Source organism: Furipterus horrens, unplaced genomic scaffold (genome assembly GCF_987537825.1).
Source record: "Furipterus horrens unplaced genomic scaffold, mFurHor1.1.pri manual_scaffold_5, whole genome shotgun sequence".
Classification (NCBI taxonomy): domain Eukaryota; kingdom Metazoa; phylum Chordata; class Mammalia; order Chiroptera; family Furipteridae; genus Furipterus; species Furipterus horrens.
The window spans coordinates 105,857,348-105,884,962 of NW_028327175.1; the positions used below are offsets into that span (position 1 = coordinate 105,857,348).

The following is a 27,615-nucleotide window of genomic DNA, read 5'->3' on the forward strand; positions in this document are numbered from 1 at the left end:
TAGTCTTCAGAAATGCTGTATTAGGATGAATGCATATTCTATCATATGAAAAAATCTTGTAGTTTAACTATCTTTTTATTGTTGGATATTTAGGTTGCTTCTCACTTGTTTTGCTCTTTGCTAAGGACCAACTTTGTGTATAAATCTTGTCTGAGTATTTTATTTTTTTAGAGCTAATTCCAGAAACAGGTTACTCCATCAAAGGGTGTGCTGGTCTGTATTGGAATTCACCATTCTATTATATGTGGTCTCATGAGCTGGAGAAATCACCCAGATTCACATGCTCCCTGGTATGTGTAGTTACTTTACCTTCTAGTCATAGAAGAGTACCCACTCCTGTCACAAAGAAGAAGAAATTCTTTTACTCACCAAACATTTGTAGCAACCTTTTGTCAATAGAGTAGGATGAAACCAGAAGATGTGGCTAAACTGAGACCAACACTAGGGCACAGTTATTTAATAGGCGTTAGTCACCCTTCAGTAGGGACCCAATTTCTGAATCTATTCACGTTCTGTCATATCCCCTCATCTCTCAGCACATTCAACTGAGGCCCTTTTAGACATGACATAAATTTATGTTTTTAATATGTTAATTTTGAGAGCGTGTAGGACATTAGTAGATTTGGTGATGAACACAAAGCCCCAGTTTTCGAACATAATTAGGAACAAATTATTCTGCATGAATGAGCTTTGCAGATGATTGAGACTAACTAGTTAAAGAAGTAGGCTTTTTGGTGCAAGAGTTCTAATACTGAGAACAAATTTCCAGACTTAAATTATAATGGACTTATCAGTATAAATAAATTTTTCTCTGTGCACATTACTTGGAAAATTCCTTGAAAGCAGAAATTTTTCTCCATAAATTTATTGCCCATGGGCGTCTCTCAGAAGAAAGAAGATGTTTTTTAACCCCATGTTTTGGAGAGTCTGAAACCCATAATCTGTGCAGATAAGCCCTCACTGGACACCTGTTGTGTGCCAGGCAGGCACATGCCAGGGTTCAAGAGGAGAGAGCCAGGCCTTGCCTTGAGGAGCTCACTCCAGTGGGAAGACAGTGACTCAGAGAGAGGCAGACAAATGGCCTGATTCCTTAGGTTTTCACAGCAGGAGGCAAACAGAGGTTTGGCATCATATAGAAATGAATTTGAATCTAGGCACCCACAATTCTTGGTTCTTAGCTTCTCTGAACCTCAGTTTTTCCCTGTGAAATGGGGGCTCCGGGGGCCTGAGGTTGTGATGAGAACATGCATCTGGTGCCCTTGGCACATTATAGCTAGTGAAACATGACTGTTATTAGCTGCCATTACTTTTACTAGAGCTTGGCCATGGAGATGGGAGGAGTCCAGCGCTCCACTCTCAGAAGAAGTTACTGCTATAAATCAACAGACATTGATGACATTGGGTAGGGACAAAGGGAAAAAGATGTGTGCCACAACTGTCATCTCCTTTCAATGCTGAGCAACTACTGTGTATGTCTTCTCCGCCTCACGGGAGCCTTGGAGGAGGCCTTATTGAAACCGAAGAAGCTGGTGTGCATGCTGCCTGTCATCTACCAGACCCAATAAGCAGAGACAGGGATTGAATCTTTATGGGCACTTTTTTCAGATGGCCAGGGATCTGAGAAGACAGTGGGTTTGTACCCTAACAGACTGTCTTAAATTCCATTGTAAATGGAAACTTTTTATAAGAAAAAAAGTGTATAGGTAAGGGGTTTGGAATTCAGGGGAAAAGTTAATCAGGTAAAAGCTGCAGCATTCTTTCATCTGTGTCCTGGGCAGTGGTCATCTCACCCTGGAGTACAATGGCTCAGATACCATCTTGATTGCTTGCAGACTTCCTGAGGCACAAAAAAGTGGAACTGCTTCCCTTCTCCTGGATTCAAGGTGGATCACACCTCCAGTTCCTGAAGCAACAGCTTTTTACATACATTGATTACTAAGCGTCTTAGCTGTTACCTGAAACTAACATTTTCCAACATTTGAATCTCCCATCATTGTTACCCTTGACCAGATGAGAAACCTGAGGTAGAAAGGGTGCCGGGTGTGGGGTTTGCTCCCCTCCTACACCATTTCCGCTCTGTCTTTTACCAGAACCTACTGTATGACCTTAGGCAAATCTTTGACCCCTTTAGTTTCCCAACTGTAATGGTGGTGGGGGCTGCTGCAAAGAGCTGATTGCTATAGGTATCAAGAGCGCCAAGTTTCCTATATTTTAAAGTGTTTAAAATAACTTCAGTACTTCCCCCCTCCAAGTCGTCTCCTTTTGGATGCCCAGGTGAGTGCTGAGAGAGGGCTGCAGGTAATAATATTAACAGAGCACCCTTTTTGTGAATTTAGTCGGTGACTTGACCTGTGCTAAACTCCTTTCCTCAGTAATTCCCCCAGACCCTCATCTGAAACGTTCTGGGCTGGATTCTCTCTCTCGGCTTGGCGAGCCCTTTCCTTTCCTTGGCACCCCAGGGGCCTGACCTTACCGGGCTCCGCCCGGCCCTGCGAGAAGGTGAGGGCAGGGGCGGGAATGGGCGGGGCTTGGGGGAGGGGGCTCTGCCTGGGCTTGGAGACTGCACTGGCCTGACACTTCGGGCTTGGGCTTGGTGACTACATTGGCCTGCCAGATCCTCCCACACCTGCCACCATCCTATGGGTCAGCTGTCGCTGTGCCAGCCAGTAATGCTGCCGCTGCTGCTGCTACTGGTACCCGGACTCCTGCCCAGCGCAGGTGAGTGAGGAATGGGCCCCTCGGAGGACCAGGGAGTTCCTGGGTCTCCTTTAGCCCCTCTCCTGGCCCAGGGTTCCTGCTCCTCACCCCTCTGCAAGGACTCCAACTTACCAGTCCTTTTCAAGGTCCCAGGAGCTCTGCAGCCCTAAGCCCTCCTTTCTCTGCCTCACTGACTCACTTCTTACCAAGTTTCCAAGAGCCCTGTCCTCCCCCCAACCCCCCTGCCCTCCCCAAGAACTTCCACTCATTCACTCCTCCCAGGAACCCAAAAGTAGCCCAGCCCTTCCTCGGAGGCTCAGTGGCCTCCCCAGACATGCCCTCCACTCAGTGTAACCCTCTTCAGTGACCAGACCCTCCCCATTTACCTAGCCCATAGTTCAGTGAACTGACTGTTCGCTCCTCCTGCCCTGGGGCATCTGAGGTAAGACTATCAGGGGGATATCAGAGGCTGGGAAGAGCAGGGGAATAAGGACCCAGCCCTACCTGGGGTCAGGGAAGAACATGAGGTTGCCTTCTCACCCATCCCTGGAGAGGTCCCCTCAGTGACTGCCCATTTCCAGGGTGTGCAGGCACACACAATCACAGGGAAATATACAAATACCACATCATATACATACACACCCCCAGCCTCACCTGGACACTAGGTGTAGGGCTCATGGACAGGCTCACACACAGGCACAAGCAAAGGTACCCCAAGGAAAACACACACACACACACACACACACACACACACGCCCATAGGAAGATAGGAAGCCTGAACAGCCTTGGCACTCCCAGAGAGGCTGCCGTGGGCAGACAGAGCAAACAGACCCCAGAGTGACCTGCCCCACCTAAGCTGGCCCAGAGGGAGTGTTTTCCTTGGTTCCAAACCCAGTGCTGGGCGTCTGCCCCATGCTTGGGTTCTCCATAGGGCTGTACTCAGAACCCTGAGATGCCAGAGTGCAGTTAGGTCACGGTGGGGGACCTGTGGGCACCGCTGTGGGGTAAAGGATTCAGACTGGGCTCCTGTCAGATATGCTTGGACTGAGGCTTGGTGGATGCAGAAATCAAGGGCTCTTTCCTGGGAGCCCACTGTGTGCCAGGGGATCTGAAGCTGCCTATGGCAGAGATCTGTCCTCAAAGAGCTCCCAGGCTAGAGGGTCACTACCATAAGCAGATAGCACAGTGTGACGAGGGTCCCAGTGTGCACCTGAGGGTGAGGCATATTCCAGCAGGTGACAGGTGAGCTGGGGGAGGCGGGTGTGAGAGCATGAGCAGCACAGGATATACGTGATGGGGAACTTAACTGGAGGGGTGGGAAATGACAAGCAGAGTCCATGTGGTGTATGCTGAGAGAGGCCATGAGAGGAGGGAGGGATGGGTCCTGCCAGGCCTCTGGGCTGTGGTGAGGGCTCTGAGCTTTAGCTGAGGGGCGGGGGGAGCCACAGGAGGTTTCAAGCAGGGGTGTGGGCAGCTGGGAGCAGCATTCAGAGAGCAAGCACTGCTCATCCAGAAAGGAAGGTGAAACATTTAACCTTGAACTCACTTTTTTGCATTTTGTTTTGAATCTCGCTCATCTCTATTCCCCCACATGAATGTGCTTTCTCTGCTGAGAAAAAGAAATGGATTTAATTTTGGTCTGTACTCTTCAAAAACGCCAGTGTAAGAAAAACTTGTTCTAGATAAAAAGACACAAAAGAGACGCGATGACCAGATACAATGCATGAATCTCTGTGCTGGCAGCCCCAGACAGGGGAGGGAGGACCCCAGGAATCAGGCAGGCCTGGGTGTGAGCTTCTGCTCTGAGGCTCCCCTGTGACCTGGGATGGGTCCTTTCACCTCTCTTGGTTTCAGTCTCCCCATCTGTAAATGGGATGGCAGCTGCCCGCAGGACAAGGAGGCTATGCCATTGACAACAGGTGATGCTGGTGCAGGGTGAGGTTCAAGGGACGGCATCTCTTGCTATTGCTCTGACTTGTTTTTGACCAGACGCCAGAGAGTAGACTCAGTGCCTTCACCAGAAGGAGCTGCTCTGAAATTGTCCGATGCCCAGGTTACAGTGGGTTTGGAGATGCCTGACTTTGAGGAGTGGCCTCCACCTGCTTGGTGCCCCTCAGCTCTGTCACCCTGGCAGACCTTCCCTTGCTGTAATTGGGCAAGGAGGAATGAACACTGCATTGGGAGTCAGAAGCCTGGATCGGAGCCCACAGTCAGCCAGGTTCTTGTTGGCATGTGACTGTGGGGGTCATCCTTACTGCTCACACCTCCTCTTTCTCACCTGTGACAGGCAGGGTTTTCAATTGCACCCATTGTGCACTGCTCTGGGTCAGAGCCATGACTGGGCTCTGAGGGAGGAAGCTGCTCCTGGCAGTGAAAATAAGAGGAGATGTTAAGGGTCTGGAACCAGAGACATGACAAGTGGTGGTGGGGGGTTGGGGGGTGGAAGAACCAGGGACAGAGGAGCCCTCCTTCATGGCGGGGACCCTGTTTAGCTCATCTCTCATGTCCAGTGCTCATCACAGGCAACTGGACAGACATTTGAAGTCCAACTTGGATTCTGACTGTGTCTGAAATGGACAAGGCAGGAGATTAGGAATAGGCATTCCAGGAAGAGAGACCAGCCTATGCACAGACCCAGTGGTGTGATCTTCAGATGCTGTGGCTCTGTGTCTTGTTTTCTCTTTCATGGCTGCCTTGAAGATATTGGTAATAATGGTTAGAGCTTGTTATGTGCCAAGTGCTTTACATGTAAGATCGCATTTTATTCTATCAAGTGAGGTTTTATAGATGAGGAAAAACAAGGCACAGAGAGCTTGAATAAGCTCTCCAAGGTCACACAGCTAAGGAGGAGGAGGAGCAGGAGTCAAACCCAGGTAGTCATTTAGGCTTTTCTCAGGCCAGTGACTTTCCCCAGGGCCCAGGGTCAAGGCAGATCTGACCTTAAGCTTCTAACCTTTATTTCCCACCAGCTTCCTTGAAGTCACATGTGCACCGGCGTGGACTCATTGAACTGGCAGAAACCATAAACTGTGTTGGTCCCCGCAGCCCCCTGGCCTATATTAGCTATGGCTGCTATTGTGGCCTGGGTGGCCAGGGCCAGCCCCTTGATGCCATTGACCGGTGAGTTCTTGCTTGGGCCAGGTCTCCCACCCTCTAGGGTAGTTAAGGCCTATGAGGAAATAGCACATGGTGTTACCCTGCTGGCAGAGGGCTTCCTGGGTAACATGCCAATAAGGCCAAGTCTTGGTGCCAGCTGCCCCCTCAATCTGGCTATGGGATGATTACTTTGGTTAAAAAAAATTAATAAAGTTGATAAGACTTAAAAGTGTACCAGGATTTATTCTGAGAATACCTTTTTAATCCTCATAACAATCCCGTTACAAAAATGAGAAAACTGAGGCACAGAAAGATTAAGTAACTTGTCTGGACCCCACAGAGAGTAAAGAATGGGGGCTGGGATTTGAACTTCAGCAGTCTTGCTGGGTTCATGGCCCTAATCAGTGCATTCGCTACCATGTGAGAAGTGCCTGTTCTGTGCAAAGCTGTGAACTTAACATCTTTCCATGGCTACTTCTCCTTTACCTTCATGGCCATCATTGGAAACAGGCACAATGGCTCTCCCTGTTTTATGGATGAGGGCCCTGAGACTCAGAGAGGCACAGTCGCTCACCCGTTTCCACACAGCTAGTAGGTAGCAGAGGATGGAATTTGATCATCTCTTCCCTAGCTTGGAGGATGTGACAGTCATTAATAGGTCTTTACTCAGCCTTGCACTTTCAAGGCTTCTGCTGGTCACGTCCTCTCATACTCTGATTGTCTGGTTCCTGTACAACTTTCCAGATGCAGATTGAGCATTACCCCCTCTAGGAAGCCTTTCCTGAAGCCTGGCTGGGCATAGCACCACATGTGGCTTCCAGAATCCCCTCTACTATCCACACATCCCAACACTTCTCACTGTGTGTGTAGCGTCTGGTAGGGAGTCTGCGTCCTTCACCAGACTGGGAGCTCCTTAAGGGCAGAGCAGAATCTGGCTGGCCTGTCCCTGTCAGACTCAGCTGAGGGCTTAATGCAGTGCAGGGCCAGTAGTGGCTGGATGGAGATAATACCAGCGAGTGAATGAATCATGGGCAGGTTTAGGGACATTTGTGGGTGTTCCTCAGGGAGTTTTTAAACAGTAAATAGTAATAATATTAATAATAGTAGCAGTAGCAGCAGCAGCAGTAGTAGTAGTAGTAGTAGTAGTAGTAATAATAATAATAATAATAATAAAAATAATAATAATAATATAGCAGGCCCTGGGCTGGACTGGATACTGTGACACTGTGAGGAACAAGACAGAAATGGTCCCGCATCTTCGAGCTCTGGTCATGAGGAGGACTGGGGTTAATCTTCTTGCTAATGAGGGTCTCATTATGAACCTGCCCTGAAGGGAAGGAACCTGGTTTTATGAGAGGGTGTAACAAAGAGACCTTCATAGCCTGGGAGGTAGGGGTCCTGACAACACTCTGGGAATAGGGGCTGGTGCTCAGGCTGGAATTAAAAGAGGAGGAGTGGGCATGAAGTTGTCCTGGGCAGAGGGCATCGGTGGGAGGCAGGCTCACGCTAGCCACAGAGAGGAGACAGGTTGTGTTGGAGCCCAGAGGTTCAGAGAGGGAAGCAGGCAAGGCCCAGGCCAGGGCCAGTCTGGAGCATGGCTGGGGATGGGGGCAGTGCAGGACACTCTGGGGCCAGCAGAACTATTTGCCAGGGTAGGATTCTCAGGGACAAGGTTTGGACCAGAGGATGCTCACCCATAGTCCTGGCATGGGAAGGTGGCCAGGAGAGCATCCCTGTGTTTTCCCACCAGCTGGTCTGCCTGTCTGCCATTCATAGGTGCTGTCACCGTCATGACTGCTGCTACCTTCACGCCAAGGAGGAGGCTGGCTGCAAGGCCAAGCTGGAGCCCTACTCGTGGAAATGCATCAACCAGAGCATTGAGTGCGGTGAGTCCCCTGCAACACCCACACCACCTCCCTGAGAATCCCTGGGGCATCCTGGTTGTAATAACTTACCACTACTTCCAGTTCTCCATAGACCACTCTTCGGATTTATCAAATATAATTAATCTTTAATACTGAGCACTTAAAAAAATAAACAAAAAAAAAACCACTTTTTTTTTTTTTCCTGTCTGGACAAAAACTAAAAAGATAGAAATGATTCCAGATATAAACAACCTAAATGTCCATTAGATGGGCTGGGTATATAAATCCGTCATGTATCCTCACGGTGGAAGACTCTGCAGCCTGAAGAAAGGACAAGGAAAGATGTTGAATAAAAAAGCAAACTGCAGAATCATATGTTTAATATAGCACTATTGTGTTAAAAAAGAAAACAAAAAACCTTGTAAATAGTACTACACTACTTTCTATGGCTACATGTAGACATATACAAAGCTCAGAAAAATGTAGATACACTCCAAACAGGATGGTGGGGGTCATTTCCAGGGACAGAATTGCGTTTAGGGGAGTAATGGTAGAAGGTGATTTTATGGTCTTTGTAATGTTTCCATTTTTTACAAAGAGAATATCTTCATGAATTAATTGTGAATTAAAAGTTAAAAAGAGCTGGTGTGGCTCAGTGGATTGAGTGCTGGCCCATGAAGAGAAAGGTTGCCAGTTTGATTCCCAGTCAGGGCACATGCCTGGGTTGCGGGCCAGGTCCCAAGTTGGGGGCACGCAAGAGGCAACCACACATTGCTGTTTCTCTCTCTCTCTTTCTCTGTCCCTTCCCCTCTCTCTAAAAATGAAATAAAATCTCTTTTAAAAAAAGTTAACCAGGAATGGGATATAGAGCCTCATCTGATCTCTGCAAATTACTTTGACATGCATCAAAACAAAATAAAATAAAAATGTTGATGAATGACAGATGGCCAGATTACCTTCTGATGGATGGTGTTTTATTTAGTGGGGGTGATTAGTGTATCTCATTGTGGTTTTGATTTGTTTAGCCCTAATGATGTTGAGGATCTTTTCATGTGTTTGTGGCCATTTTTATACCTTTGGAGAAACGTTTATTCAAATATTTTGCTCATTTTTAATTGAGTTATTTGTCTTTTTTGTTGTTGAGTTATAAGAGTTTTTATATAGTCTGGGTATTGCAACCTTATCAGATATGTGATTTACAAATTATTTAAAAATAACTTTTATGTACAAAAGTTGCAATTTTTATAAAGCTCAATTTTTTAATTTTGTCCTTTCTTGAACATGTCTGTGGTGTCCTACCTAAAAAGCCATTGCTAGATTCAAGGTCATGAGATTTACACCTGTTTCCTTCTAATAATTTTGTCGTTTGAATTCTTATGTCTAGGTCATTGATCTACTTTGAATTTATTTTATTTTATTTTTATCTATTTATGTTTTTTAAAGAGAGGGGAAGGGAGGGAGAAAGAGAGGGAGAGAAACATCAGTATGAGAGAGAAACATTGATGGTTGCCTGTCACACGCACCCCAACCTGGGACCAATGGAATCCGTGACCCAGGCACATGCCTGACCGGCAGTTGAACTGGCAACATTTCGCTTTGCAGGATAACGCCCAACAAACTGAGCCACACCAGCCAGGGATTTAATATTTTTTAAAAATGTTTTCAATTGATGTTGAGAGAGAGGGAGAGAGAGAGAGAGAGAGAGAGAGAGAGAGAGAGAGAGAGAGAGAGAGAGAGAGAGAGAGAAACATCAATCTGTTGTTCCCCTGATTTATGCATTCATTGGTTGCTTCTTGTATGTGCTCTGACTGGAGATTGAACCCGTGGCCTTGGCATATTGAGATGATGCTCTAACCAACTGAGCTACCCAGCCCGGGCTGAGTTAATTTTTGTATATGGTGTGTGGTAGGGGTCCAACTTCATTCTGTTGCATGTGGAAATCCAGTTGTCCCAGTACCATTTGTTGAAGAGACTCTTCTTTCCCTTGTTGAAAATCACATAGCCCTAGATGGATGACCTTCCTGGTCCTCAGTTTCCTCACCTTGAAGATAGGTGTTGTAGAGATGAAAAAGAGGTTTACAAGTGACAAACAGATTGGATAGGGATTATTACTCTCTCCCATCTCCTCTCCTCGCTCTCTCATCCTGATCTGAGCCTATCTCTGACCCCACTACCTTCCACTAGAGAGAACTGAGGTTCTGGTGTGACTTTCCATTAAAACCCTAGTTTCTGCAACTCGGTCTGTTGTGGAGGAAAAGAAACAATCGTGAGTTAGTAGAAGGATGTTCTTAAATATGCACAGATTCTCAGCCATATTTCCTTTGTATGACTTAGGAGCTGGCGTAAGAGCAAACCTGAATTAATATTGAGATATAATATTAATGTTTAGGACTGAAAGCACCCCAGACATCATCACATCCAGCCCTCTCATTTAGAATTGGGGAAACTGAAGCCTAGGGCAAGAAGTGACTTGCCTAACATGGTGGTGAGTGCCTACTGCTGGGCACATTCCCTGCCCTCAAACTGCCCCCTTCTGGTGTGGGTAGAGAGGGGTGAAATGGGCTTTGAATTATAATCTGCTAAAGATCTCTCCCTTCTTCCCTTCAGCTTCCATGTTCTGCTTACCCTAGCCATGTGAAAATGGTGTGTGCAAAATATTTATTGGTGAAGTCTGTGCCTGTTTACAGAACTGCCCTCCCTGAACCAAATGAAGAGAACCAAAATATCAATTATGCATTTTTGGCTAAAAATATTCTCTTATTCTTCTTGGAGATATTCTGAACATAGTTGTTTACTTAATTACAGGTGTGGCCCATTTTCCATTTATGGACATGACTTAAATATATTTAAAAAATTTTAAGCCTATAATAATATTTACTGGCAGGCCTTTATTTTAAACTTAACCCTTGGGAACTATTTTTCCTTTTAAGTTTTTATTATTCTTGAATAACAAGATGCTGTTGGGTTCCTGAGGCTATGGAGCAGTGAGACCAAGTGTTGCTTTTGAAAGAATCTTTCTTGCTCAGAGAGGAGGATGGGAACACAAGGGAGGTACAGGTATTGGCCAGGAGACCCTGGTCTGGAGTCCTTGTCCACCCCTTCCCAGCTCTGTGGCCTTGGACAAGTTATTGAATCCCTCTGGGACTCACTTTACACATCTGTAAAATGGGAATAATAAAAACTTAGATGCTGTGTTTATGTGAGAGTTAGAAATGATATATGGTTTTTCTGTATTCTCCCAATCAATATTATGAGAATCTACTCTGTGCGAGCCCCCATACTATGTTTTAGGTAAGACAGATAAGTCTAAAAGGAGGAGAGCAGGAAATTGTGTCTGTACAAAGTGCTTTTATAACTGCTATGTCAGAAAATAAAGCAGGTGAAGTACTGTACCTGCTATAACATGGATGAACCTTGAAAATGTGATACTAAGTGAAAGAAGCCAGACACAAAGGATCACATACTGCATGATTCCAAGTATATGAAATATCCAGAATAGGCACATCAGTAGGGACAAAAAACAGATGTGTTTGACAGGAACTCAGGTGAGGTTTAATGGGGAGTGACATTTTAATGTATACAAGGTCTCTTTTGGGGTGATAGAAATGTTTTGGAATTAGAGAAAGGTGATGATTGCACATCATGGTGAATTTACTAAATCTGACTGACTTGTGCATTTTCAAATGGTAAATTTTGTTATGGGAATGTTTTCTCACTTATAAATACAAACAAACAAACGAGAAAACAAACAGGGTGCTGGCTGGAGTGCCTCAGTGGATTGAGTACCTGTCTGTGAACCAAAGGGTCACCTGTTCAATTCCCAGTCAGGACACATGCTTGGGTTGCAGGCCAGGTCACCAGTTGGGAGTGTGAGAGAGGGAACCACTCATTGATGTTTCTCTCCCTTTCTCTCTCCCTTCCCCTCTCTAAAAATAAATAAATAAAATACTAAAATAAAATAAAAAGCAGGATGCAGACGGAGACTTATTGAAGACATCTTTGGATGGCAGCCTTCGCATCTCTATAAGGTAGACTCAGCCAGGATGGAGGGGAGAGGTGGAGTACGTGATTGTTATCTACGTCTTATTCTCGAAGGAGCATCTGAAAGAAACTTGGAGAAAGAAGGCAGAGAAATGCAGGTGGCACCCACATTGACTGAGTGCGTGTCCAGTACCAAGTCTTCCCTGGGCACTGTACATAGGCTTCCCAATAACCCTGGACACTGAATAATGCCGCATTTTAAATGAAGACTTGACTCATTTAGGCAAGATCACACAGCTAGGAAGTAGCAGAGCAGGCATTCCTAAAAAGGCTTGGATGGTTCCCTACTGCTTATCTAAATAGATCCTCAAATGAAATAGTGCAAAACTGATGCAAAGGAGAAGCCAAAAATTCGAATGGGCTTTGGACTCTGCTTCTGAAAACACTTCTCTGACAACTTCAATTTCCTTTTCTGCAAAATGGGGCCAACATCACCTCCCTCTTGGAGTTGCCAGGACGATGGTGATCACTGGTGAAATGTTAAAACGTCACACAGATGCAAGTTGTGACCCTTCCTGCCAACAGTTACTGGCTTCCCTCATGTTTATATGCAAGTCTCTGCTCTAATCTCAGTTTTCCCATTTCTTTCAGGACCAGCCAAGGACAATTGTCAAGAGCTCTTATGCAAGTGTGACCAAGAGATTGCTTACTGCTTAGCCCAAACTGAGTACAATTTAAAGTACCTCTTCTATCCACGTTTCTTGTGTGGGCAGGACCCGCTCAAGTGTGACTGACTAGCTTGACTTGTTATTTTGCACAAGAAAATAAAACTCCTTTTCACTAATCAACAGCCATATTCAGTTCTTTGCAGGAAGGAACTGAGTTAGTGTTAAAGCTGCAACTTGTGTTTGCTTTCTCTCTCCGTCCTGGAACTTGGGGCTGGAGCCTGTTTGGTTTCCAGTTTGATTAAGGTCAAAATCCCATGCCTATTTATAAACCATAACTGTGTTTATGACTGTATTGGGTTTGGTACCATTTTTGAGGTTCAACCTTTATGAAAGGGCTGAGCTTGTCTTCTAACCTGCTCTTGATGAACAAATACCTGCTAAGTGCCTGGCCTTGTTCTAGGTACTGGGTTGGGGCAATAAACAAGACAACCACATGACACCCCTGGGAAGTTCATGTCTAGTAGCTGTTAGCTCAAGAAAGAGTATTCTTAAAAAAAAAAAAAAAAAAAAAGGAAAATATTCTTCCCTATCCTACTCCATCATTAACAGTTAAAATTTATTTCCTTATTACAAAAGCATTACATACTCACTGCTTTAAAAAAGGGCAAATACAAATAAAAATGATCCAATTTCCACAATCCAGAATAACCACTTTTAGCTTCTTAGTCTTCTCTAATTTTTATTTTTAAACATTTTACTCACTTTTAGAGAGAGGGGAAAGAAGAAAGAGGGAAACAGCAATGTTTCTAATTGACTTCCTCTTGCACATGCCCCAACTGGGGATCGGCCTCAACCTAGACATGTGCCCTGACTGGGAATCGAACTGGTGACCTTTCGATGTGCAGGATGACTCCCGAACCAACCATATTGGTCAGGGCATTTTCTGCAATTTTTAAAATGTAGTTGAGACTCTTGGTTTTCATAAGCTTTTCTCCGTTATTTAAAAATCCTTGAAGGCTCCATTTAAAATAGCTTAGATACCACTTTTTAAATTGCTAACTTTAGAATATTGGTGATATTTCCTATTTTGATCAATTATTCATGTCTTGGTGATACTTCTGAATAAATCTTTGCCACTCCCCACTCTTCACCTTTCATTATTCCTTAACCCAGATTTGCAGAAATGGAATTCTTACCTCAAAGGGTGCAAATATTTTTAGACACCCCTTTTTGATGCATGCAGCCTATGATGGAGAGTCCCAGGGAAGAGGCAGCTGTGGCCCTGGCTCTGAAGCGCCTGTCCCTCCTCCCGGCAGTAAGGAGTGTGAGTCCAGCTCAGCCCATTTGCTCTCGGCCAGGACTCCTTTGCTCTCCTCTCCTGAGCAGATATGGGTACCACTCAACTTTGAAGCAGGATGTGGGGAGGGGGTAGAGGACACTGGACTGGGAGTCTGGCAACCTGTGGTCCAGCCTGGGCCCAGCTCCACCAGTGCCACTCAGCCCTCATCTCTATCAGGAAAGAATAGTAACCCCCCAAAGTAGGAGGCTAGAAATGTACAAATATTGCAGTGTCCCCAAACCTGTAGTGCCTTGTCTCTGGCAGGTCATGAGTGGTAAGCAGGTAGTCAGGAAGCCCTGGGGCCTGTTGAGCAAACATAGGAAGAAGAAAAACATTCCCCCTCACTCAGGATACCTGAGGGTGGCTCCTTGGCTCAGTGTTCCCACCAGGCAAGGGGGCAGGGGGCTTCAGCATGACTAGGGAGTTATACTGAGCAATTCTGATTTTCATCATGTTTTCTGAACATTTTTCTATTGAATTTTGTCTTTATTAAAGATCTTTATTTTTATTTCAAATAATTTCTTCAAACTTTCAGATGTAAAGTTTGAGTGAAATCTTCAAAGATACAAAGGATTAATGAATGGTTCATGGAAGTCACAGAAAAACACTTCAGATGCAAGCTTATCTCTGTGGGGCTGTCTTCAGATGGATCGCATTGCACATCTGCTGCTTTTACACCAGAAGAAAATAAGAGGCATAGTTCATCGCACTCATATTTACAATTACAGCATTTGGTGTAATTATACTTGGTGTTTTATACATCAGATTGAGATGACAAAAATTATACAGTGTGAGGTCAATGTATAACATGTTTCATTGAGCAGGACTATCCTGGACTTTACAGACTCGATTCTTAAAAACAACCTCAAAACAAAACGATTTTAAGTGGCCCTGAGGCAGCTCATCCTGATGTGAATTATTCTGTTAATATCCTGACATCCCACTCAATCCCTCCAGAGAAAGGGATCCAAACCTTCACTAATCAAAAGTTGGAAACAGGTTGAGTCTAACCATCCTTCTAGTCTCAAACCGAATCCTTGAGAGGGTTTTAACTCTTCAACCTCCTAGCAACTCCTTTTCATAAGACAGACTGTCTATTGCATTTTGGGTTTTCCTCTGCATTTTTTTATGTGCAACTGTCTATGCCTATGACAAAATCTTCTCCCATTTTCCTAAACTAGACTTAAGAGGACAGGCCTGGCACCCACAAGCCTAGTCTTGGGCTCTGTCTCAGGGCTGCAACCTGCCCTGGGAGCTTCTGCCCGTCACTGAGGTGAGGGCCAGCAGGAATGCTGATGTGGCAGCCTTCGGATGGTGCCCACGCCACACCCTCTGAGGACCTTGGGTACTTGCAAGTTGTAGTAGACTGCACCTCCTAAGTTCTCGTGAGCAAGCCAGCTGGGTGCAAGGTGCTGCTGCTGCGTCAGCCCAGCTCTGGGATGTCAGTCCCTGCTGCCACAATGCCAGAGGCACAGAGAGAGGACCTGGTTGTAGTCTTTGACAGAGAAAGCAGCACCGTATATACTGGGGAAAGGAAACAGGAAGTCAGCTCGCACCCCACTCCACCTTCACTTAAGCATCGATGTCAGGGAGGCTAGAGGAGTCCCTTGGAGCCTGCGCAGTGCCACTCACAGCACCTGAGTTTCCAGCCGTCTGACTTCCTTGACCACCAGATCAATGTTAATAATTGGGTTAAAGTACAGGGCCCAGTAAAACAAACAGTTGCAAACAAACTGAGGAATGAGGGGCCAGAACATGGCCACAAAAAGCCCCTGTGTTGATACTTTCCAAAAATGGCTCCACATCCTCTGAGGCACAGTCCTGAAAAAAGAAGAGAAGCGTTTGAGAGGTGGAATGGTGATGGGTACCCTGATGACAACACTGAAGTGCTCAGACCCTGGGCTGTTTCCCAAGGCAGTTAGGTCGCCTGGGCTGCAAAGGCCTTCTTTTCTGTCCTCGCTGCCTGCGACCCGCGTCTGCCCCACCACCCCACCTTCCACTCCCAGGATGCAGCCTACACGGTGCTCCCTCAGGGCACTGTCTGCACCAGGTGAGGCATCACCGCTACAGCCCCAACCCCACCTGCTTCATCACTGCGTCACATTTGTACGTGTTTAACATACATACTTTCTCCACTAGGCTGTAGGCCTTCAGAGTACAGATGGTCTGTCTTTTTACTGAAAGAGCTGCAGTACTCAGAAGAGAGCCAGGGGCAGAGTAGGGGCTCAATTCTGTGCATGAAGAAATGAGTTCACTGAAGTGAAATGAGGGAGATTCTCGTCAGGTTCTCAGAACTATTTATAAGACTGCCCCTGACTGATAAGTTATAGGATGCTTCAGGCTTCATGGATACTGGTGGGGTGGTGTTCCTTTTGCCTGCCAAGCAGCCATCCCCTTTCTTCTGGAAATACTTTCAAGAGTTTTTCTTTGGGGTGCCTTCTTCCCCTATTCTTTCAAATGTGGTCTGAGTGGGGCTGAAGTCAGCTCCTGGTTGGGGGGATGAGTGCATGTCTTGAACCTGAATGAAAGCCCCACACAGTATCATCCCAATAAATTCAATTAGCATACACCTGCACCAAGTGAGGGATTCAGTGAGCATGTGACCCAGGCTGGGCCAATCAGAGCAAAGGCATGTGAGCCTGAGACTTTCATAAGTATTATACGGAAAGAAGTGCTCTCCTTCCGCAAGGGTTGCTGAGCTGCTCAGATCTGTGTCTGGAGTGACCAAGGGCTCCCAAATGAAGAGAGCTGCCTGAGGCTGAACAACACAGAAAAGACAGAGCTGCAAGAGTCCTAATGACAGCATTTGGGTCTCTGGGTCCAGCCAGGCAGGAAGCCTTGACTGGGCATTTTTCTTTTTAGGAAAGCCAATTTAGGTTGGTTTCTGTCACTTGCAACCAAGAGTCCTAACTTAGTGACTGTCTAGTCCAACTCTCCCTTTACTCATTCAGAGTAATTGTTACTGTTCCAGTTGGTGGCAGAGCAGAATTAGAACTCATACCTCCAGAATTCCTCATATCTCTTTATGCCCTACCATATGCTGTTTTCTATGAATCACTCTCATTTGCTCACTTGTTTATTCCCTAATTATTAAAGTTCTCCAGGCACGCCCTCCACCCCCAGGAATTATATGGTAGATTATGTGGGGATAAGATACTGGAGAAACACTTTAACAACGAGCACCGCAAAAACCTCTCCACCCCACAAACACAAGGTAATTTTTCTTATTTGCTGCTTAAGTAGCTATTTCTAAACCACGGGCCAAGGGGTTTTTGTTTCTGAGTAATACTTCAAGAGCCTTTTCTAGTCCCTGTTGCTCCAACCATCTCCAACATGAAAACACTTACTTCAGTTCACTTCTTGACCAGATCCTCCAAAAGGAGAATAATTCCAGAACTGAGAGTAACATGGCATTGACAATGAGAAACCGTGACGTCCAATAATGGACTTCCAGCCAGTCCCAAGCAAATTCAGCCATCAGCTGGTAAGGAAGAAAGGAGTATTTGACAAGGAATTCTCTCCACTGCTTCCATGTGGGCTCTCTAAGATCCTTTAAAAATAATATACAAACAAATAAAAAATGGATGAAAAAATTATGATTGACTTTTACACAAAATATAGTATTGTGGTTATCCCAGTGAGTTTTACATTTATTAACTGCCCCCCAAACAATCTAAAATGAAATTTCCATCCATCAACTCACCTTGTAATAATTAATCTTACATTGGCTAAGTGTTACCATAGAGGTTGAACTGAGATGCTTGTTACATAATTGTGGAAGTTCAGAAGTAAAAATCTAAGCATGAGTTATAAAAAATGGAGTTGAAATGAATTGAAATTAACCAGTTTTTAAAATTCTTCACACTGCAGTGTAGCTGTTTCCAAAATCCAACGTCTTAGCTGTGGTAGAATGATAAAAGGTCGTGGAAAAATGAAATACAAACCTTGAAAAAATAATTTTTGTGAAAAAAGTTATAAGTATTAAACAACTCATAGGCATCCATAAGCTAATGGAAGCTCAGCAAGACAGTGTACAATGTAGCGGTTACTTAGTATTCCAAGAAAACAAGGTAGCCTTATGGGCTGGCAGCAGTTGTTGGGGCTCTGTGCTCCCAGGCCAGCAAGGGCCGGTAACAGCTGGTAAGTGGGTGATTAGATAAACGTTGTGCAAAGGGGCTAATCAGCAGGCTTCAAACTACATCCAAAGCTGAAGTCAGTTAGGCAGGTACTTGACTGAAATGTTTAAAAGAAGCTATTCAGAGATTTAGGAATTCTATTACAACATTTATGCGTATGGATCATACATGACAATTCCTATAACCATGTGACTTTTTGATATAAACAGATCAGAGGGACTGCCCCAAGAGCAGCAATGCAAAGGACAATGTACCCTCAAATGACTAACTAGACACAAAAGTCACCTTGAGTCAACAGATGCACCAATAATTCTTAAGGATCCATGGGTCAAACTGAAGAAACAAGAGCCATGTTAGGTAAGGACTCCCATCAATGAGCTGGACAATGGCTTATTGTTCTGAGGCCAGCAGGACAGATACTAGCCCTACCTTGTGGTAAGACAAGTAATCATCCTTTGAGGACCCTACTGAGAGACAGATTACCAAGCTGGCAGGCTCGTAAGTCTAACTCTCGGACAATTGGGACCTATCCTATCTTCTTTTATAAAAGCAATGCTATTTCCACCCCCCCTAAATATTTCAAGTCCAGAGGGCAGCCCCTCCTGCTATGCAATACAGGAAACAAAACAGGCTTCTGGGAGTGGGGAAGTTCCTTCTTTATTTTCTTTTGTAGAGTCTCTCCTTGCAAAATCCAAATGAAAGCTGGGTGTTGTTTGCTCTTCCGTGACAGGCTACAGCCATGTCTCTGGTTCCATACCACACAGAGAGATGGTAATGATGGTAATTTCATGCAAGGCACTTTGCAGACCTACCAGAAGCTTGGTGATGATGTCCTCCCCGGAGCTGTCCTCCTGCAGAGGGCAGATGGTGTGGATGAAGGGTAGGAAGGTGTCTGTGTAGTCAAACAGGTAGAGGTACAGCAGACCGAGTCTGGGGGAACTCTTGAGGGCATACAGCAGGAACAGGGACCTGCCCGGGTTCACAGCCTGCAGGGGATGAGGTGGGCACAGGGCCATGTTACAACCATGGCAGCTCCCACCCACCCACCGTACATCCTCAACCTCATGCCCTTGCCATCAGCCTTTTTTGGTGTGGTTTACATAAGCAATGAATGAATGAATGGCAAGAAGAGGCTAAGCAGTCAATCTGGGGGCTACATTATATAAAGACCCAATATTTCTCCACAGCTGGAGAGAAGGGATGATGGATATACTCCAAGGCACTAGTAGAAAACAATCTTTTTGGAAGGCAATTTTTCAAAATGTTACCAGTCTTAAAAATGTTTAATTTAACCAGTCTATTAGGGGGCATCACTTAAACATAATTTGAAATGCAGGCCTTATGCACAAAATGTTTAGTGCTGCATTGTGTATGATAGAGAAAAAAAGCTGCACCCTAAGTAATGATGTTATAGTTCATATTTAACCACTGAAAAATGAATATGAGAAGTTTTGGATAGTACTCATGATACAATATTAAGTGAAAAAAAAGATTTGCTCTCCAATGTCAGCACCAGGAAAGTAATGCCTTGTTCAGGCCTGAGATCCTCTTCCTCTGGAGCACATGGGTCACACCAGATGTCAATAAACATTTGCGGAATGAATACATAAACAAAAGGACTGTTTAAACTAAGCACAGAATATTGTCTAGAAGAAAACAGAGCAATTGCCTTAGGGCAATTTATTTTCATTTTCCTTACTTTTGTAAATTTTGCTACAATGTATTCATATTTTTCCTGATTATAAAAGTAACCGTAAAATAATTCAACTTACTTCATGCTACTAAGAATCAAATAAAATGGGCAAAGATATGAACGGATACATCACCAAAGAAGTATGAGGATGGCCAATAAGCATATGCAAAGATGCTCAGTATCACCGGGCCTTAGAGAAAGGTGAGACGCTACTGTTTAGAATGGGGAGCAGTGAGCAGGAGGCCTTACACAGAAGCAGGAGGAGACTATGAGGAGATATGTTTGCTAACTTGATAGTGGTGACAGTAGTTTCACAGGTGCGTACCTATATCAAAACTTATCAAATTGTACACTTTAAATATGTGTATGTTAACTATAGCTCAGTAACGCTTAAAACATTTAACTTATTTGATGCTATTAATGGCTTACTATGAAATTGTTTTAAGCAAGATAATGATTACATTTAAGAGAAGTCCTAATACAATAAAAAAATTTGAAAAAAAAATTAAAAATGTTTTTCTTTTGAGATTCATACTAAAGTATTTAAGGGTGAAATAATATGGTGTTTGGTTATGCTTTAATAAAATCTCGGGATTGGAGCGTGTGGGGAGGAGGTGGAAGGGTGTGAATACACGCTTCCCTTTATTTTTGTATATACTTTAAGTTTTCTATAGTAAAAGATTATTTTAAAAAGGTCCAACTTGTGAAATGGTTGATTCCAGGTTTGGAGAAGGAAAGGTACAAGAGTAACTTGAACATCTTATCACGTGAGAAAGAAAAGATAAAGCCTAATGAGGTCATGTCAAAGATTCACTAGCAAGTACATTATACTTCAATTCAAAAGTTAAATTTAAAAAATGGACTCAAATAATTAGAGGAGATGTCTACACAAAAGAGATAAAACAATTTGAGCATCAGGCAGAATAATTACTGAAATCTGTAAACATCAAAAATGTTAAAATCTTTAGTGATTAATGATCCTTAAGAAAGAAACTGGGTCACCTTTAGAGGGTAACAGGGAGCCAAATCATTCTTCTGAAACTGGTAAATAAAGGGAAAGAATCAAGCACTTAATCTGACTTTCTGGTATAAACTGTACTTAGGGTAATCAAAAATGGGTTGAGGGAAATTTTCCTTTTCTTGTTTTTTTTAGATGTGTTTCAGCTAACAAATGAAGAAATGAGAACATTACAATATCACCATTGTGTACCCCCTAATGAACTAATGAATCGAAACAATCAATGACCACAGTGGCTGTAACCACCAAAAGAAGAGGCAGTTGAACATTCTGATCCTCTTGATGGAAGGGAACACCAGCACCTGTGAGGCACTTTTGCCAAGATACCAAAACGAAAACAAAGCAAGCTCCCAGATCTAACTACTATTATATATTACAGGACATGTAGGGGATAAAGGACCTGTGAGGTGAAAACGCAGAGACAATCAGCAAAATTTAAGATGGGGAAAACTACAGGACGAAAGGATCTGCGTTCTTCAGCAAATAAACGCAGGGTAACAAAAAGAGGGAGGGAGGGAGGATCTGTGGACTAAAAGAGACTTAGGAGACATAACAACCAACCAAAAGTGGACCTTGTTTTGGACTCTAGTTGGAACAAATCAACTTAAAAAAAAAAAAAAAAAGATGTGAAGTTATTTGAATACTGATTAATATCAGAGTTATTTAGGGGGATACAATGGTGGTATTTTAGTTTTACTTTTTTTTAAAGTCTTTACTTTTTAGAGATGACACTGAAATATTTACCTTTAAAAAATAAGGTATCTCAGATTTTCAAAATAACACAAGTCCCGGAAAAAAGTCTGATTGCATCCAGCCACATCATGGTTAGTGCATGAGCAAGGGAGATGACCAGGTTACGTATCTGTAGGTCTGGAGTCTGTGTGAGTGTGGGACCAAAATATTCCAACTCTTGGCTACCTCCTATCGGATGAAGAGGAAAAAGCACCCACCCAGGGAGGTGATTACGATGCCAGCACTGCAGTGGGCAGCTGTCTCTTTCACGTGGGATGAGAACAGCAGCACTCAGGAGGCACTGCACGGAAACACCAGGGCTGGAGGAATCTTAACTGGACAATGGCTGCCCTTGGGGAGGGGTTGGCAGCACAGAAGACATGAAGGAGAAGACTGGTAAGAAGATTCTGCTTGCTTTTTCATCAGGACCAGAATCACGTTCCCTCCCCCTCACTCTGGTTAATATTAAGATTACTTTTATGTATTTTAAACAGGGGTCATTGCTACATGTATGACCCAGACATGTTCTCCCAGATATTAAAACACACCTAAGATTAATATTGGCCATGCAGAGTTTGTATTAAAATTAAAAAACCAGCGATAATAACACACACACACACACAAAACCTTCTTAGGAGCTCCATGTCCATTCTTAAACGTTTGAAACTAATATTTTTATAGTTTTAAAGTAATATAAAAATGTGTTAAATGACAAAATTCTCCTTCTTATCCAATTCTCAATCCCTAGAGGAAAACACTGTTAACAGTTGATATAACCTTCCAGAAATTTTATATGTATATGCAAACATATACATACATGTATACAAATGTGTATGTTTCCCAATATGCTTTTCTTTATTTTCAGTTAACACAACTTGGGCATTCTTCCTTATTAGCACCCCCAGAATCACCTCCTCCTTTTGTAATGATTACACATATGGATGTGCCCCATTCAACCTGTTCCTAACAATGGGTGCTTGGGCTGTTTTCCACGTGCCGTTACCAACGATGCTGCAGTGAACATCTTGCTTAATGACTTTTTGTGACTCAAATATTCAATTCTCACTATGACTCTATGAGGTCATTTATTGAGGAGGAAATGGGCACCAGGAGGCCCAGTTCCTGGCTGTGTGTCGCAGAGCAGCCCTGCAAGGAGCCCCGACATCCAGCCTCCAGAGTCCTGCTCCTGACCACAGTGCCACCTGCTGCCTGTGCTCTAAATGCAGAGAAGTGCAACTGCAGATCAAAGAGCTGGTGTGGTGCAGTTTTATGGCTATTAAACTGCTCTCCAAGTGATCACACCAATTTATGGTCTGCAAAGCACAGGTGCCTTTTTCCTCATATTATTAAATGTTTTCACCCTTGACAAAAGTTAAAAAAAAATAAAAGGAAAAAAATAAACTTCTGGTTGTTTTTACATTTCTTTAATTATGAATGAGGATTTTCCCCCCATAAACTTACTGATTATTTATATATTTTAAATTTTCCTCCATGATGTCTTTTTTAGGGTATAAGTCAGAATATTCCAGATACTCTATAACAAGTTTAAAAACAGAGTATTTGTTTTACAGTACAGTATCTGCAAAATTCTCTCCATGAAGGAGAATCAGTTGGTGCAGTCATGCTGAAGAACGATTTATCAATACCTAGTGAAGATGTGCATTCTTATGACCTCGTAATCTTTTTCCTCATTATGTACCATAAAGAAACTCTAGTACATGAGCATAAGAACTTCCAAAAAATGTCCACAGCAGCAGTTTCCAAGAGCATAAATACAAACAATCTCAGTATTCATCAACAGGAAAATGTATAAATTGCCACACAGTTGTGCAGTGGAATTCTGTCCACAAGAGAAAACAAGTCAACTGGAGCCACAGAGACAGACACTACTGACAGGACAGGCTCAGTTCATGCCTCCTACATTAAGGTTAAAAGCCTACAGGACAATACTCCTACTGCTTGCGGACACGTAATACAAGGAGGAAAACATGCCCAGGAAGATGTGCAGTCAGCTGGAGGAGTGTGGGACCCATGGGGGGGGGGGGGGAAGGCAGAGCTTCAATCCCATCTGTGATGCTTTCTTAAGCAGTGGGCATGCAGCTGATTGCTACGTTGCTCTCTATACTTTTTTCAATGAAAAAAATTAAAGAGTTCACCTTATATTCCCAGAGATTTTGAGGGGGCTTCACACCTAGTGCTTTGACGCGCTCCAATTCCATGAGGATGGCTCTTCTGTGGCTGCTGTTTTCTATGGTATATGGTGCCCTTGAAAATTCCTCCTCTGTCAAAGTTAAAAGCAATCTGTGGCGGGAAGAGGACAGGAGAATTCTTCTGAGGTTAGGTACTGGAAGCAACCTTTCCACAGAGTTCCATCTTATCGACACAAATACTTTAGCCTTGAGGTAAGGTAAGACACTTAATATAATATGAAATACGATTAAAATTTTTTTAAAAAAATTTTTAAAGAGAAGGGAAGCGGAGAGACAGGGGCAGAAACATTCACGTAAGAGAGAAACATCAATTAATCGCTTCTTGCACATGCCCCAAACAGGGACCTGGCCTGCAACTCAGGCAGGTGCTCCAACTAGGAATCGAACTGGTGACCTTTTGCCTTGCAGGATGACACCCAACCAACTGAGCCACACAGGCCAGGGCTGAAAAACTATTAAAAATAGCAAACAATTGTTTACTATTTGCCAGTGACTATGTGAAAATACTTTAATAAAATTATCATTGACTCATTTAACAATTTGTAGGGTAGGTGGCCTTACACCCATTTTGTGGATGAGAAAACTGGCTTGGGGAAGTAAAGTGGCCTACTCAAGGCATACCCAGGGCTGCTTTGCTCCTAACCTTTGATCTTTCAGCTATGCACTCTGACCTCTCACACACTTCAGTTAAAAAAAGTTAATCTTTATTGCATTTTTTTTACATTACCTTTTAGTCCCCTTATGCCCCACTCCCCCCAACACATTTCTATTTTTTAAAGTGTGTGTGTGTGTAGCAAAAAAGTTGGAAAGAAAGCCAATAAAGCATTATGACATTAGAAGTAGTTGTTTTGCGGTATTCAATAAAAATAACTGTAGATCTCTTATCTGTTCTTTCTCAGAAAACACAAATCTGGCTCTAGCTGGGTAGCTCAGTTGGTTAGAGCCTCATCCCAATACGCCAACATGGCAGTCTGATCCCCGGTGTGGGCATCAACCAATGAATGTATAAATAAGTAGAATAAATCAATGTATTTTTCTCTCTCTAAAAATCAATTCAAAAAATAACCTTAAAAAAAGAGAAAACACAAATCTACCTCCAGTGATTCATCATTAAAAACATCCCTGTGCACTGGCAGACCAGACCATAACAACCGCTGTTGAAGGCATGTATACTGATGCCCTTTTGTGGGTAATCTGGTAATATTTATTTAAGTCGTAAAGGTTTACTTACTCCCTCTGACCCAGCAATTCCAGTTTTAGGAATCTATCCTCCAGAAGAGTTATACAAAGATATGTTTTATTAACTAGGTAAAGAATTTTTTTTTTTAAACCACAGTTCTGGGTTGGGGAGGGAGCACACTAATTTTTTCAAAACAAAACCAAAAAAACCCCCCCCACAATTACAGTGGGAGCACTCTGTTTCCATGAAGGACAAACAGTGGAAGCTCAGTTCAGGCGGGAAAGTGACTGGGGTGGGAGGTGGGACAGGCAGTGAGCGGACTTCAAATCTGAAACAAGCAGCCAATACTCTCAGCACTGTGTGGTGTTCTAAGTAACATCCTACTCAGTCCCTCCAAGGAAGGGAAGGACTCCCAAAAAGATGAACAGTGCTCTGGAAGGGGCAGGAGTTTGTTGAAGGGCAGAAGCAGCCCTCCTTAGACCCCAGAGATCTGCGAGTTCCTCATATTAATGAGTTCCTCCAAGTACTTGCTACAAGGTTGTATGAAACTGTCAAGAACCGGAAAAGGGAAAAACCCAAATGTTTCCGCAGAGATCAATTAAATAGATTCTAGCATATGATAACAGTGGTGTTCTCTAAAGAGTAGGATTCCGAGGTATTTCATCCAGTACCCTTTAGTTCTGTGTTGTTATTTTCAAATAAAAAATAGTATGTTAGTTTTATAATCAGAAAGCAACAAATTAAAATATAAGTGACATATAATTGTATAGCCACTTTGGAAAAGTTTGACAGTTCCTTAAAAAGTTAAACATAGTTACCATATGACCCAGCAATACTACTCCAAGAGAGTGTTGAAATATATATCCTCACAAAAACTTACACACAGATGATCACAGAAGCATGGTTCATAACAGCCCCAGACTGGAATCAACCCAAATGCCCATTAACTGAAGAATGGATAAATAAAATGTGGTATAGCCACATAATGGAATATTATTCAGCCACAAAAATGAAGTACTGAAACATGCTGCAACATGGATGAACCCTGAAAACATGATGCTAAGTAAAAAAGCCAGGCAGAAAAGGCCACATATTGTATGATTCCATTAATGAAATACCTTCAATAGGCAAATCCACAGAGAAAGTAGAATGGTGGTACATGGGGCGGAGTGAGGGGAAAACAAGGATTGACTGCTAGAGGGTAAGAGTTTCTTTCGGGGGGTTATGAAAATGTTCTAAAAGTTGATTAAAAACCACTGATTGTACACTTTAAATGGTGAATATGCTGGTATGTAAATTATATCTCAATAAAGTTATTTTTAAAAAGTCAGTGACGTGTCAAAGATTTTCCTCCTCACCTTCCATTTACTCTTTCAGATAAAAACCTGTCTCTGTAGAGAGAGGCCCAAGGGCCCAGCTGCTCCAGCCAGAGGACAACTTCTTCTGCTGTCCATTTGGCCACAGCCTTGTGGACCAGGAGGTCATGCTCAGATTCCCTGCTGCTCCAGTGATACACGAGCAGGACCACCTGGGGAGAAGTGACAGGGCTCTTAAGACACAGAAAAGCCAGTTTCCAAATATGTGAATGTGGCGCAGGGAAGGGAAGAGGCTGAGCTTGAAGGGAATGGTGTCAAGTCTGTACATAGAAGCAGGGCAACACCGCTGCCAGAGAACGGGGCAGCACAGCTCTCGGCAGGCTCATCTCGCTGATGGTTGGGCCATGAGGGAACAGAGGCAGGAGCAGGACTCAGCACAGGGAGCGCTGCACACATGAGCCTGGGAATTTGGCCAATGTATCTAACTCGTGTTTCTTTTCTACTGAAGAAATGTAACATTTAGATTTCTGTAGCATGAAACTTTTAAAAAAAAGGAAATAGACTTTCCATTGGAAGTTAGTTAAGTGGTGTACTCAAGACCCTATCATCAAGGCAGATATGATCTCAAATTTCAGTTCTATCACCTATTTCCTTATCTCTGAAATGGGAATAATAATGGTTCCTATTGCATAGGTTATGAGGAAGATGAAATGAAATAAAACTAACATTTACTGGGCTTTGACAATTATGTTGTCTATCTGAGTAAGCAACATCCCCAAAGAATCATACAACCCAGCAGATTTCAATGTATGCACTGCATTACCACATGCAGTGATATCATCAGTTAACAGAACTGATCTCAATAGAAACCGTGGGAGGGTGGGAGACAGAGAAAAAGTGATAAACTTACTGCCACACCAGTTAGAGCTGTGAGCACCCCCGAAAAGAATCCTCCTCCTCTCTGCTGATTCACTCGACCTGTGTTGGGAGCTAAAGGAATCTGATCGTTCCCATACTTCTGAAAGGCTGCAAGACTCTGGACTATATCATTATTCTGCTGAATGTCTTCAAATCGCATTCTAATGGCATCAGGAAATAATTTTTCAATGGCATCTCTATGAAGAAGAGAAAATAAATCACAAGAATGTTGTTTTACTAAATACACTTACAATGTTTAAAAGCCAAAATAAAACTGTGAACATTTAATAATATACAAGTGCTCTAATACTTTGGAAACAGCAAAAAATCAGAAATGATATACATGTCCATTGTTAGGAAAACAGTTAAATATAACATGGTATATTCATACAATGGAACACTACATACTGTAGTTTTAAAAATGAACTTACTGGATCGGTTTATCAAGATGGATAAATTGAAGACATATTGTTGAATGAAAACAGTGAATTCTAGAACTATACAGATAGCATACCACTAATATGAGAAAATGTTTGCATTTCCTATTGGCACATATGCGTATAAAAATATTTTTAAAAATCAAAGAAATCACAACTAAGTAATAACTGAAGTTACTCTGGGAAAAAGGAAGGGAGGATTGCAAGTTAGGGGAAGGGTCAAAGGGATCTTTAACTTTATCAGAAATGCTCTAATATTTTTTAAAAATGTAAACAAATGAATGTATACATGTATTCCTTAGGTTATTAAAGATTAATCTGTAAAAAGG

The 27,615-nt window shown here is 43.2% G+C and overlaps 2 protein-coding genes across 6 annotated transcripts in view; one reads left to right on the plus strand and one right to left on the minus strand.

Moving 5' to 3' along the window:
- The first annotated feature begins 2,639 nt into the window (after positions 1 to 2,639).
- On the plus strand, positions 2,640 to 12,433 carry LOC150009235 (group 10 secretory phospholipase A2-like). Its single transcript, XM_090279357.1, has 4 exons — positions 2,640 to 2,718; positions 5,667 to 5,817; positions 7,570 to 7,679; positions 12,291 to 12,433. Exons 1-4 carry the CDS (start codon positions 2,640 to 2,642, stop codon positions 12,431 to 12,433), a joined length of 483 nt encoding a protein of 160 aa, XP_090135483.1.
- Positions 12,434 to 12,998: 565 nt separating this feature from the next.
- Positions 12,999 to 27,615, minus strand: part of BFAR (bifunctional apoptosis regulator) — a 30,111-nt gene continuing 15,494 nt past the window's right edge. For 4 of the 5 annotated variants that reach the window (XM_090276983.1, XM_090276984.1, XM_090276985.1 and 1 more), the window contains 6 exons: positions 26,842 to 27,046; positions 25,974 to 26,143; positions 23,382 to 23,526; positions 18,595 to 18,768; positions 16,994 to 17,196; positions 13,000 to 15,467 (listed from right to left, as the gene is read on the minus strand). In XM_090276983.1, the coding sequence (XP_090133109.1) occupies positions 15,275 to 15,467; positions 16,994 to 17,196; positions 18,595 to 18,768; positions 23,382 to 23,526; positions 25,974 to 26,143; positions 26,842 to 27,046 (1,090 nt within the window). In that variant the 3' untranslated portion in view covers positions 13,000 to 15,274. Of the gene's footprint in view, positions 15,468 to 16,993; positions 17,197 to 18,594; positions 18,769 to 23,381; positions 23,527 to 25,973; positions 26,144 to 26,841; positions 27,047 to 27,615 lie in introns of all 5 variants that reach the window. The other variant, XM_090276988.1, reaches the window with a different exon arrangement.

Bases quoted from the DNA above. Each gene is read 5' to 3' on its own strand.
- LOC150009235 (XM_090279357.1), top strand. From the start codon at position 2,640: ATGGGTCAGCTGTCGCTGTGCCAGCCAGTAATGCTGCCGCTGCTGCTG. The intron at 2,719-5,666 runs GTGAGTGAGGAA...ATTTCCCACCAG, and splicing joins CGGACTCCTGCCCAGCGCAG to CTTCCTTGAAGTCACATGTG. The intron at 7,680-12,290 runs GTGAGTCCCCTG...CATTTCTTTCAG, and splicing joins CAACCAGAGCATTGAGTGCG to GACCAGCCAAGGACAATTGT.